Source organism: Muscardinus avellanarius (genome assembly GCF_963383645.1).
Source record: "Muscardinus avellanarius genome assembly, chromosome: 3".
NCBI classification, from domain to species: Eukaryota; Metazoa; Chordata; class Mammalia; order Rodentia; family Gliridae; genus Muscardinus; species Muscardinus avellanarius.
Genome location: NC_137788.1, coordinates 5,736,665 through 5,749,757, shown reverse-complemented (window position 1 = coordinate 5,749,757; position 13,093 = coordinate 5,736,665). Strand labels below are relative to the sequence as shown.

General features: G+C 57.8%; 1 protein-coding gene across 7 annotated transcripts in view; it reads right to left on the bottom strand.

Moving 5' to 3' along the window:
* Positions 1-13,093, bottom strand: part of CAMTA1 (calmodulin binding transcription activator 1) — a gene marked incomplete at both ends in the record, with an annotated part of 865,599 nt that overhangs the window by 107,328 nt on the left and 745,178 nt on the right. For all 7 annotated transcript variants that reach the window (XM_080693322.1, XM_080693323.1, XM_080693325.1 and 4 more), the window contains one exon: positions 5,076-5,229. In XM_080693322.1, coding sequence (XP_080549448.1) covers positions 5,076-5,229 — 154 coding nt within the window. The remainder of the gene's footprint in view (positions 1-5,075; positions 5,230-13,093) is intronic.

Here is a 13,093-nt window from a genome sequence, read left to right as displayed (position 1 = left end):
TTGCCCTGGCCGGTATGACCTCACTGACCGCTGGCTGGGACGCAGCTGGCGAGTCCATCTGGCCTGACCGCCAAGAAGTGGGGCAGGGCAGGATGCCAGGCGCCCAGAGGGAGAGGCCGAGCTCCGGGACCGGCTCCACCTGGCTCCCCGTGGGGGAGGCTCAGAACCATGGGGCGAGCTTCCTGCCCTGCTGGCAGGACCCGGGCACGTGGTCCACCTGAGACCAGCCCTGCACAAAGTGGTCCCTCAGGTGGGTCCAGGAGGAGGGGCTCCCTGCCTGAGCCTCTCTGCAGGAGGGGGCCCGGGATTCTCAGGAGGAGTCGTGCTCAGCTTTGGGGCTGTTCTCCTACGTTCTCGGTCACACCGGACCTCCTCGGATAGGCACCCCAGGCCTTGAAGCGAGATGAGCCTGTACGCCGTGAGCCAGGAAGATGGAACCCCAGGCCGAGCTCAGCTCGACTCAGCCTCCACCGATTCATGTGCAGAATCTTGGTCCTCAGACTGTGCTTGACAAGAAAAGACCATACTCCTCAGATTTCTATGCAACTAGCGGTTACCATATGAAAAGATTTTACACCCAGTGACGTGAGGGGAAGTGATGTGTGCAGCTTCTGGGTATCTCTCCTGAAAGGGAAGAAACTGCCTTCCAATTTGTCCTCTCCCCTTCTTACCGGCTGGAATGCAGTCGTGATGGCAGTAGCTGGAGCAGCCTTGTTGGGCTACTGACAGAAGGCAATGCTCTTAAAAATGGCAGAGCATCCAGCTGGCAGGAGGTCCCCGCATCTGATTCCCTGTCACCAGAGGGCCTGTCATATTGACTCAGAGCTGTAAAACCCATGAAAGAGAAATATGCCCCAATTTTATTTAAGCCACTCTTATTTTGGTCTTTTTTTTTTTTTTTTTTTTTTGCAGTACTGGGGCTGCAACTCAGAGGCAGTCTAGCTCCGAGCTACACCCCCAGCCCTATTTTTTATTCTTTATTTTTAATTATTTTTGCAGTGCTGGGGATGGAACCCAGGGCCATTCTACCTCTGACCTATGACCCCAGCCTAGTCTTTTTATTTTTTGAAACAGGCTCTCACTGAGTTGCGAAAGGCCTCTGTAAGTAGCTGAGGCTGTCTGCGAACTGTGATCCTCTGGTCTCTGCCTCCCGAATGCTGGGATTTGCCACCATGCTCTTTTATTCTTTATTTTATTTTATTTTATTTGGTGGTACTGGGGTTCCTGGAAGCCCTTCTACCTCTGGGCTACACTCCCAGACCTATTTTATATTTTTGGAACAGGGTCTCTTAAGCCAGCGCGGCTGGCTTCGAACCTGCGCCATCCTCCTGTCTCCGCCTCCCAAGCGCGGGGATTACAAGCGTGCGCCACCACGCCCGGCTTATTCTAAAGGTTTTTTTTTTTTTTTTTGTTTGTTTGTTCTTAGCTTATTATTTTTTTAAAGGGGTTCTTTTTTTTTGTCTTTTTTGGAAGCGGGGATCGAACCCAGAGCGCCACACCTGCAAAGCAGGCGCTTTGCCACTGAGCTACATCCCGGCCCCTTATTCTTTATTTTGAAACAGGCTGTCACTGAGGTGCAGAGGGCCTCACAAGGTAGCTGAGGCTGACAGCAGCGGATCCATGCCCTATCACAGAAGATCTTACGAAAGACGAAAGACGCAGGGTCTTTGGAAACATCTTGCCGTCTTTGGAAACATTTCTGTATTTGTTTTTCCTCTGGAAGAGGTATCCCTCAGATTGCAGGTTGAAAAGAAATGACCTCTGTCCAAAGCGCACAGTTGCACGAATCAAGGGCTCCCCAGAGCCCGGCTCAGCCACGTGCAGGCGGGATTCTCAAGGGCCCGGCAGGATGCGCCCGGTCTCGGCCGGGTGAGGCGCGGGCTGCCGGGCCGAGTTCCCCTTCCTGGCCAAGAAGCACAACATTTTGATTACACTGCTGACAACTCTGCTGTAGGGCAGAGAAATTGGGAAACATCGGGAAATGCAACTGTGAAGTCTTTGAAGGAACGTGATTTATGTGGAAGTGAAGGCCTTTGGCTGCGGTGCTGGGCGGCGCCTGATTCTGGCACGCAATCTGATGCCCTCCTGATCAGCGGTGGCTGGCGCCGTGTGTGTGTGTGTGTGTGTGTGTGTGTGTGTGTGTGTGTGTGTGCGCGCGCGCGCGCACGCGCTTGCGTGCCAGGCTTGAGCAGCATCTGACGTATTTACGGGTACCACCTTTCCAGGGCTGCGCTTGTCCCCAGAGCCACACACAGGGCGGCCATCCCTGCTCCTCCCCTCTTGCCCCTGGGACCCAGAAGAGCCAGTGTGATTAGATTTACTGGGGGTTTGATTTTCTAGTGGGTCTTCACGCTCTCTCCTCCTGGTTTTTACCTTTCTTACCACAAAGCCTAATTTCCCCCATCCCGCCCCCAGGCGGCCTTCCTGTCTGATGGACAGGCAGTTTTTGCAGGGGGAAAGTACTAGAAAATATGGGGGGGGGGGCGCTAAGGAGAAGGGCTGTCTCTTTGCGTTGAGAGAGAGAGGGTTTAGGAGGGCCCGGGGCAGAGCCTCTGTCCTGGGGGTACCTGGCAAGGTGTCACTTCCCCTGGGAGCGTCTCCTGGGCTAATCTTGGGCTCACAGTGTCTCTGGTACTTTGCTGGGGCCAGGCCAGCTGCTCCGGACGTGGGAAGGGGCCCTTATCTGACCTCGGAACCCAGCAGGATAGACTCTTCTGGGAATGTAAGAGGAAAAAGAAGCTGGGCCCAGAGAGGCCGGGAAGAAAAGCCACCTTCGTATGTGGAGACATTCTGGGGCCTGGATCCCCTCTGGAATGGCGGCCACTCGGGATGTGGACAGATGCAGGAGTCCCTAGACCCCCCAAGCCACACTTTCAAGGCCAGGGTCCCCCTGAGGACCCGATTTTGGAAGGAAGGACACAGTCAGTGCCAGGAAGAAACCACCTGCCCCCATGGGTGGTGCTTCTCACGAGAGGCTTCCCTGGGGTGACCCCAAAACACCCGGAGTGCTTTCATCTCCCAGGAAATGGGACAAAACTGCAGCCTCTGCCCCTTGGTCCTTGGGACACAGAGCCGAGAGCTGAATGGGTTCTGTTGAGCTAGCTGCAAGCTGCTGGGCTGGGAGCAGAGACCCCCGGATGCCTCCTCTCTCAGCAGAAGGGGGACAGGCGAGCAGAGACCAGGGCGGCTGGCCCGAGGTCACACGGTAGGGACCTCAGGATAAGGACCTCACTCTTTAGCGCCGCTCCCTCTACTGCCCAGAGACGAGCGTCTCTGCTCTGGGCAGATGTGTTTTTGCCCAGGAGAAAGCGTGAGCAGCCAGGCTAGGGTAGAACCTACATCCAGCACTAGTCTGTACCCCTTGGTACCACCCGGGTCCTGATTCAGAAGGAAAGGGGGCAGGTGCATCTAGAAGCAGGAGGCCCTGGCGGCAGCCCACTGGCCTGGCCTGGGAAGGTGCCCTGGTGGCCTCAGCTCCCGGAGGCTTTGTCTGTTGTCTCTGCTGGGGATTTTGGAGGACGTTTGCTCAGGCATCATAGGTAGGTACCTGGGGAGCCTGTCTGGATGCCCAGCATGTGCAGAGAGCAGGTTCAGCTCCGCAAATTCCACCATGGTGCATCCCAAGCTCCGGATGCTCTGGAGTATCCAGGAGGCCCGAGGAATCCCCCTGGCTAATCATGGGGGTGCCCCTGATTTGGGTCTGAAGGCTCCCCAGGGGTCTTGAGGAGGCCGAGGTGCCTGGGCTGGTGTGAGGCTCGCTGGGCGCTGGGGAGGGCCGACGGAGAGGGAAGCAGGTTGAGTTCTAGAAGCCAAGGTAGCTGAAGGAGAGCGCGGGGCAGAGGGGGAGACACGCCACTCTGCCCTGGTGGAGGAGCCAGCACAGCTGGGCACAGCTCCGGGATGGAGCCAGAGCAGCAGGTGCCGTGTGCCCAGGCGGGCACTGGTGCAGACAGCGGTGTCAAGCTAGGATGGATACAGTCAGAGCTGCTGCTAAGGAACTGACCCTCACCTGGAAGGCTTCCTCCTGAGAAGCCCCGAGGCCAGGCCGAGCCTCCCCGGGGCGCCTGGCTCAGGACGCTGGTGGGAGAGGAAGCTCCAGCCTCAGGTCCAGCTCCTGGGTGCTGAGCTATGGCCTCTTCAGAGGAACTTTTGTCCCTCCTGACCTTTGCCCTCTATCTGGGACCAAATCCTTAAATCTGAGCATCTAGGGGATGCCGGATTAGCTGACCACTGCAGGCACCCCCAGCCTCGGCTGGGACCCCCAGACATGTATGCACGGACCCCCTGTATGTGGCGCCCAGCGGTTGGGTCCTTCCTCTAGCCAGCCCCAAGGTGGTCCTGGTTCCACGTGATGGGCTTCTCGGGTCCTGCTATGACTGGCCTTTGTTCTGGGCTGGGTGATCAATATTCCTGCACCCGTGGGCCCCATCCAGCACTGGCCAGCCCCGTGCTCTTGGTGGGTCTGAGAGACTCAGGTCTATTGTCGCCGAGCCCAGCGGTCAGCGGCAGGAGAGAGGCCACCGAAAAACCCCGAGGTGGCTGGGAGCTGTGGCCCGTGGAAACCAGGACTGCTGAGCCTGAGCTTCCTGGATTGGCTCCGTGTTTTGCAAGCAGTGATTTGCACCTGACAGATGCTTCAGAACGCTTCCCTTTGCTGACAAAATGAAATCCAGCTCAATTACCATCAACCGTGTGCCACCCAGCCTGGGGCCGAGGCAGGCCCCGCGTCCAGCATGTGGCGGCAGTGATGGAGCTCAGAGCCAGCGTGGGGGCCCAGGGCAGGAGGCAGTGCCTGTGCCAGCCCCAGCTCTGCCCCATGCCTGTCCCCTCCTGTCTGGCACAGAGAGATATAGTCCCGGGGCCACTGATGGCTCCGCCCGGCTTACATGGATGGCCCTGTCTCTCTAAACCTCACTCTTCCCATCTGTCTTTTGGGCCAGACATTCTGTGCCCTGATTGTCGCAGGCAAGGCAGGGAGCCGACGAGGACCACATGAAAGCGGGGACTGCGGAAGCCAAGTTCCCAGCATCACCGTCACGCCGGCGGGGGATGGGCTGGGCCCCGAGGCTACTCACACATGGGCTTGAGCTGTCCGATGAGCTCCTCCTTCGTCCATTTTGCCCACTCCTTCTTGTCGGTGTTGATGGAGCAGAGGATGGGACCACAGGGCTTGCCGCAGTCCTCGATGGCTGGTACGTTCAGATAGTGTACCAGGACGATGTCGGGGTTCTGGGGGGAGAGCACAGACACTGGCAGCTTGGTGGAGGCACAGAGAATGTCTGCGGTCGGGGACGCCTACCCCGGCCCCCAGCAGGTGCAGCAGAGACGGTCCCCACGCCAGCTGACACTCAGGACCGGACGAGCCTCTGTTTTGGGGGAGAACATCCTGCGTTTGGGGGAGAGCATCCTGTGGGGTGTTAGCAACTTCCTCGGCCGCCACCCACCACCTGCCGTCGAATTCTTCCTCTGCTGGGACTCTATTATACAGATTTAGCCTGGGGTGCCAAATCTCCCCAGAACCACTAGTGTCCACGCGTAACTCAGGACCCCATCTATGAGGTCGGACTGTGTCTGCTGCCCTGCGTCCCGGATCCCTCCACCAGCCGCCGCCCCACCGACCCTCACCCCTGCTTCACACTTTCAGGGTACATCCCCATCAACTGCTGGACGCCCCGTCATAGGCAGCATGGCGTCCCTCTCCCCAAGGGAGAGGAGCTCCCAGAGCTTCAGGCCCCTGCTTCCAAGGGCCAGAGCCGCTGCCTGCAGCCGGGGGTCTTCACCCTGGCCAACGGCCCCCACTGTGCTGGCCACTACAGCCCCCCTCCCCTGAAACTCAGAAACTCCTTGGAAGCCCCTTTGGGACTTAAGAATGGGAAGAGCTCCCGGCCTGAACACCCAGAGGGCGTCCTTTGTCCTCAAGGGGGACCATTCACATGGGTTGGCCTCGGCCCAGCAAACACCATCCGAAACGCCTTCCGTCCCCTCCTGTCCCCGCTAGCCGATGGTGACACTCTGAGGAGTTTGGGGACAGCAGCTTTGCCACAATGAGCATGGATGGGGGATCTGGGGGCCTTTCTGAGTGTGGGCCTGTTTAATGTCAGGCCGGACGCATTTGTTAAAAACATGCCACTTCCTAGATGCATCTGGGTAGACCTACACAGGCCTGGCTAAACCCATCTACCCCGACCAGCAGGTATTTCTTTTTTTTTCTTCTCTTTTCTTTTCTTTTCTTTTTTTCTTTCTGCAATACTGGGGATGGAGCCCAGGGGCATTTTACCTCTGAACTATACCCCATCCTTATTTTTTATTCTTTTTGGTTTGAAACAGGGTCTCACAGAGTTGCAAAGGGCCTCACTAAGTAGCTGAGGCTGTCTGCAAACTGGGACTCTCCTGTCTCAGCCTTGCAAACGCAGGGATTACAAGCATGTGCCACCATGCCCGGCTCTAGCAGGTATTTCTTGAACTATTTTTTTTGTGTGTGTGTGGTACTGGGGTTCCTGGAAGCCCTTCTACCCTTCGGGCTACACTCCCAGACCTACTTTATACATTTTTTATTTTTGGAAACAGGGTCTCTTAAGCCAGTGCGGCTGGCTTCGAACCTGCGTGATCCTCCTGTCCCTGCCTCCCAAGCGCAGGGATTACAAGCGTGGCCACCACGCCCGGCTTCTTGTTTGGTTCTAAGGGAACAAATGACAATCAACCAAGCCGAGGCAAGAAGGCCCCTGTCAGGGCTTTCTTCCTGCTTTCCCTAACCGATATTTAAGCTCAAGTCTCGGGTAAGCGCAGGCCTGGGGGAAGCCGACTTCTTGGCTACTTTCTTTCTGGACGTGGTCAGAGCAAAAGTAAGAAATGAAATATATGAATCAATCACCCCATTAATAAATAAAGACTCCAGACTACACCACCACCGGGGTGAGAGAGTAGACCGGCATAATTTTAAAAGATTTCCAATAAGGGTTGAGACGTATTTTTTTTTCTTGCCAACGCTCAGTTAACCAGGAAATTAAATCAGTGCGAGTGGGAGCCTTCCCGCTAATGGCAGCTTTTCTGGATTGCGGGACTCCACTCCTTAATAACAATGATAATCCCTGACATCGGTGGGGCACTCTATTCTTCTCAAAGCACTTTCCAGCCATGATCTCATTTGGGGCCCGCGCTGGCCGGGGAGGCGGGCAGGGCAGCCTCTGTCTGGAGACGGAAGCGCGGGGCTTGCCCAAGCTCTGTGCCTGGCGAGGGACCTGGCCTGGGTTGGAAGCCAGGGCTCTGGCTCCACACTCCGCCCTGCCAAGGCATACAGTGGCTCTGGCTCCACACTCCGCCCTGCCAAGGCATACAGTGGCTCTGGCTCCACACTCCGCCCTGCCAAGGCATACAGTGGCTCTGGCTCCACACTCCCGCCCTGCCAAGGCATACAGTGGCTCTGGCTCCACACTCCGCCCTGCCAAGGCATACAGTGGCTCTGGCTCCACACTCCGCCCTGCCAAGGCATACAGTGGCTCTGGCTCCACACTCCGCCCTGCCAAGGCATACAGTGGCTCTGGCTCCACACTCCGCCCTGCCAAGGCATACAGTGGCTCTGGCTCCACACTCCGCCCTGCCAAGGCATACAGTGGCTCTGGCTCCACACTCCGCCCTGCCAAGGCATACAGTGGCTCTGGCTCCACACTCCGCCCTGCCAAGGCATACAGTGGCTCTGGCTCCACACTCCGCCCTGCCAAGGCATACAGTGGCCTCTTTTTTCTTGGCCCAAATGAGTTCCCAATCCCCGGGGCACACCTGCCTGCCTGTTACAGGACTGAGGTGATAGGGGGCTATTCCCCACGTCCCGGCTTCTGTCTGGGCTTTTCCTACAGAGCAGCCCGCTGGCCTCCCTGGCTGGGGCTGAGCTTAGCGCTGCTGCCCGAGCCTGGACCTGCCCAGGAAGCCGAGCTAGCTGCTGAGCACAGCAAGGAAGGATCAAAGGGCCCCGGGGTCCAGCAGGCTCCCTGGGGCTTCCTCTGATCCCAGTCCCTGGAGCAGGAGTCCAGGCCCGCAGGAAGCAGCTGGCATGCCAGCCACCAGGGAGATTAAAGGCTGCAGCCTCCTGCCCACGGCCCCCACAGAGCCCAGCGCATCTGGTGCCTGGGAGAGATGTGGGAGGCCAAGGGAAGGGGAGGGCAGGCACCGTGGAGCGAACCCCAAAATTGCCCTCCAGTACCCAGAAGCGAGGCTCCTGTTTCTGGCAGCTCTAAGGTCTGTCTGCAGGGCTCCTCCTCATTTGCACAACTGGCCTCCACGTGCTCTCTGAGGACTGGGCAGGGCCCTCCTCCTCCAGGGAGGCTTCTGGGCTGTTCCTCCCCCCAGTACGGATGGCTGCGGGCATGGAGTCTTCATGATCTGTGGATCTGCTCCGTCTCCTGGGCCTGACCTTAGGCTCAAGGCCCTGGGGATATTTATTTGGGCAGCTGGCAATATTTGGCTTATTTGGAGCCTGCAGAATCAAAATAGGCCGATGACAGTCTGTGGCCTTTCCCTCTCCTAGACTTGGGGTCTGTGGACATCGGGGTTCACGAAGGCAGGGAAGCATTTCTGAATGGAGGCCCTGGCTAGGAGGCTGCCCACCGCGTGGGGCCGATGCTTAGCCTTCTCAGAGTCTGATGAAGGTGGGGGTACCCCGCCCTTTCCAGAAAGCACCCCAAGGCACATCCACATCCCACCTTAGGGATCGGCCCAGCAGCCAGTGAACCCCGCATCAGTAACCAACTTCAGATTCTGGATCTGCTCCCTTCCAATGGGCGTGCGTGCAGCTGGGGCCGCCTGCTGGGCCTTCCTGTCCTGTCCCGGTTGCTTGGTTGCTTTGACCCAGTGAGCAGGGGGCCCTAGGGGAAGGTGGGCGAGGGGGCCAGGCTTGGGTTAGGAGACAGGAAGCAGGCTTGCTGAACCCGGCGTCTCTCTTTAACCCAGATTCCACTCTTGGGCGGCTGAGCCAGCATTCCCCAAGCGGAATGTTGAGTACGACTTCCTGGCTTGGGGCTGGCTTTAAGACACAGGATGATAAAAGTATTTTTGGAAATTTGGGGCCAACATTGCTTTTTGGCAACATTGTGATTTTATTCATTAGTGGTACATTTTATGGGGTGTTTTTGGCAGAAAAATATATTTGCCTGTGAGTCCTAATGCATCTGTTCCGTGGCATGCTCATCCTGGCTCGAGCCCCTCACACTGTAGGATGGGTGGGGGGTTGGGGGCAGCTCCACGCGGGGCTGTGAAATCTCCACACAGATGCTAGCGGCACCCCTCCAAAGTGAGCATGACCTTTGAGGGCAAACCCCCGACGTTCTGCAGTTCTGGTGGGTGGCAAAGCCAAGAGAAGCCGGGTGTGGTGGCACACACCCGTAATGTCAGTACTTGGGAGGCTGAGACAGTAGGATCGCGGGTTTGAGGCCAGCCTCCACAATTTAGTGAGGCCCTCAGCAACTTAGCAAGACCCTGTTTCAAAGTAAAAAAAAAACCTAAAACAATAAAATAGGGCTAGGGGTGTACCTCAGAGGTAGAACACCCTTGAGTTCAAACTCCCATTATGAGAAAAATAAAATAAAATAAAAAGGCCAGGATAGGGATCCCCATGGAGCTGCCGGTGGAGTTGGGGAAGCCCTGGTTAAGCCAGAGGAGTCTCTGGAAAGTTTCAGAGTCTTGTCGGAAGAGCCACAGATGAAGAGGTTCTATCCTGCCTCTTTGAGCTCCTCATGTATAAATGGGAACAGGGCCCGGCCTTCCTCACCAGGACGGTCACGCAGAGCTACGGCAGGGCCTCGAAAAGGCTCCGAGTGCCTATGGAGGGCCAGGAGCCCTGCTGTCCTCACCACCAATTGCTACTGCAACCAAACCAAACCCAAACAAAGCCCTGAAATTCTTCCCAAGAGCATGATCGAACCACCTGCTTAGCAGCCCTGCCGCTAATGGGCTCCCTCTGGCAGCCCGGCCTGACCTGATGTTTATGCCCACTTGTCTGTCCTTCCTCCCAGGACATCCATCCTGATCTTTTGACACACCCCAGATCCCCTTTATCTCTCTCCATGGTGACTTCATTTGGTATCTGGCCTCGAGTCCACCAGACCCCAAGGACCCGGATGCCTCTCTCCAGCCCTGCCTGTGGAGCCGCAAGAACATACCACACTCAACTCACTTGCTTGGCTGGCCCCCCCAGGACACACCAACATATTTGCATGCATGGCCCCCCCAGGCCACACCAAATGTATTTGCATACCAGACCCATCCCAGCCCCCACACAACAAATTTGCATCCTGGCCCCACCTCCAGACCACATCCAACATATTTGCATACCAGGTCCATCCTAGGCCACGCCCAACATATTTGCATACCGAATACATCCCAGGCCACACCTAACACATTTGCATGCCAGTCCCATCCCAGGTCATACCCAACATATTTGCATACCAGGTCCACCCATCACATTTGCATACCCGACCCATCCCAGGCCACACCCAACATATTTGCATACCGGCACATCCCAGGCCACACCCAAGACATTTGTATACCTGGCCCATCCCAGGCCACGCCTAAAACAATTGCATACTGGGCCCATCCCAGCCCACACCCGAGGAGGGAAGCCCCACCCTGCGGTCTCTGTCCTCTTCCTGGTACTTGCCCCTCAAGCTCTGCCCAATTGCTGCCCAGGTTGGGCCATTTTCCCAACCACAGGTGTGAGCTCTGGACAGCAGGGACCCCGCCTCATCTGCAGCGGGCTGCCCAAGCTCAGCCGCTGGCACACAGCGGTGCCCCATCCTGCCTGCTGACGGCCAGCTGCCACCTCCAGGATGCTAGTCCTGTCTGGGAGCCGATGCAAGGCAGAGGCGGCCTCCTGGTGACCCGGCGTTTTGGCGGCACCGACCCTGGAGAACCCCAGGTGTCCACCAGAGAGAGAGGTACTCAAAGGCAGGGAAGGAGTGGGGTGTCTCCTGGCCACAGGTGGGAGGTGTTCACCCCAAGGAGGGGCAGGGAGGTGGCGGCTGGGGCCGGGAGCACCCTGCCCAGCCTGAAGCTTGGCTCTTCCCTTAGCCCCTCAGCCCCACGGCACCTCTATTTTTTTGTCTGAAAATGTGGGTTTTGGGTTTGGTGGGCTTCGGTTCCTCCTGTCCCGACTGCCAGGTGGAGAATTCGCTCAGAGCGAAGGTGACGGGGCGGCTCCCAGGAGAAGCCCACGTGAGCCAGGCCCTTGGAGGCCTCCCGCCTGACCCACAAGAGTGGACGGTGTAGAGAGCAAGCGGAGGACCTTTACCTCCAGAAGCACAGGAGAAGTTAGGAATGTTTTACAGAAAATACATGCTGAAAGTTAATAGGCCTTTTGCACAGGACTTATCAGAGCCTTGAGGGCAGTGTGTACAGGAGGAATTGTCTGTGGCACTGTAGCAGACGGGCTTTCCCAAACCTCTCTGCCCATGAACCTGAGCTTCTTGGGACCCTAATGTTCTGTGGGACAGAGTTTGGGAGCCCACGATAATCTAAGTCAAGGGAAACCACCCTTAGCAGCTCCTGTAGACAGGTCCGAGCCTCCTCCTGAAGCCTCTGGGGCAGTTGGGCCTCTGCTGTCCAAAGATTGCCCCCTTTGCCCCTCTGCCTCTGTGCCCCTCCCTGACCTGGGACCCTGGACCCCCTCCTTGGACCCCAGCCCCCAGCTGAGCTGGACTCCCATTTGGAAAGGTGATAAGGCCCTTGAGGAAATGAAGCTGTTTGAACAAGAAAGGACCACTGGCTCCGAGGCTGTGGGATGGGTGTGGTCCAGGGCCCCTCAGCGGCCCCTGGGATTCAAAGAGGGGGCAGCAGGTGTGAGGATCAGGCAGGGTCCTCTCTGATCCCACCAGCTCCCATCGGGGAGCTTTCCCTGGCAGAGTCCCCGCCGAGAGCACAGCTCAGTCCTTGGGAAAGAACTTGGAGCTAGAGGCTGAATGCAGGGCAGAGAGGAGGTCTGGTGGAAAGGGAGGGGAGGCCGAGGCAGAGAGGTGAGCGAGGCTCCCACGGATGACAGCCTTGGTGGGCAGGGGTGGTGCTGAGACTTGAGGGGAGATGCCCGGCTTCCCCAGCCCCCCACCCCCCAGAGCTCTAATTTGCAGCCTGGAGCGAGGTTTCACGGTTCCTGAGGCCTGTGGTTTCTGAGAGGTGCAGGATGGGGTGTGTGGGGAGAGGAGGTGTGTGGGGGTGGGCGTCCCACCAGCCTCAGTGCCTGCTGTTGGGACTGGGAGCTGACCTCACCGAGTGGGAGACAGGCAGGTAAAGGGCGCAGGGCAGGCCTGACCTCAGCTGGGGCTCAGGATCGACGCCCTCGACACCGCCTGCAAGTGGGAGTTCAGAGATGTGCTCCGGGTTGGAGATAGAGGCGGGGCTGGAGTTTGCAGGAGAGAACTGACTGTCCACCGGACAGCTCCTGGGATTGGTGGGATTGGTCATGGGGACCGCTGGCCCACCAAAGGCACTCGAGTCCCCAGAGCCAGGCCCAGGGGCTCTCCCTCCTCCTCTTGGACACTCCCTGGTGGGCATCTGGTGGCTGGGTGCCAGGCAGGGTCCCGCTCTCCCGCCCTGACTCTTCTGCCACCAGGAATGGGGTGGGGGACCCAGAGCCGGCACCCCTTTCTGTGGAGTAAGCGCGACAGCGGTGCAAGAAGTGGCTAGAAATGCAAAAAAGCTGTTGGTTTTGATAAAGAAAAATGCAGCTGCAACATCTGTTTGACTTGTCTGCAGCTTCATCAATGCTAAGTGGTCAATAAATCAGAGCGGCGTGGCGTCCTGTTTCTTCTGTGGCTCCGCCATTAATCTCGTGCCAGTTCTCATGAAAAATGAAGGAGGGAGGCCGCGGGAGAGTGAAAATGTATACATTACCCAGAAAGTCGTAATGGCGTGTAATAGGGCCGCACACCTCCCCGCTTGCCCGGGGGCGGGCCCGTGCGCCGCCCGCCGGGAGGAGGGAGACGGGCGAGTAAATCAGCCTCGTTTGTGCCACCAGCCCCTTCTCTGGCTACGGGTGTCCTGTTAGTGCCACTTATGCAGATGCCGGGCGCCCCGGGAGCCCGATCTTAAGAGGCGCAGCTTTCCCTGTACC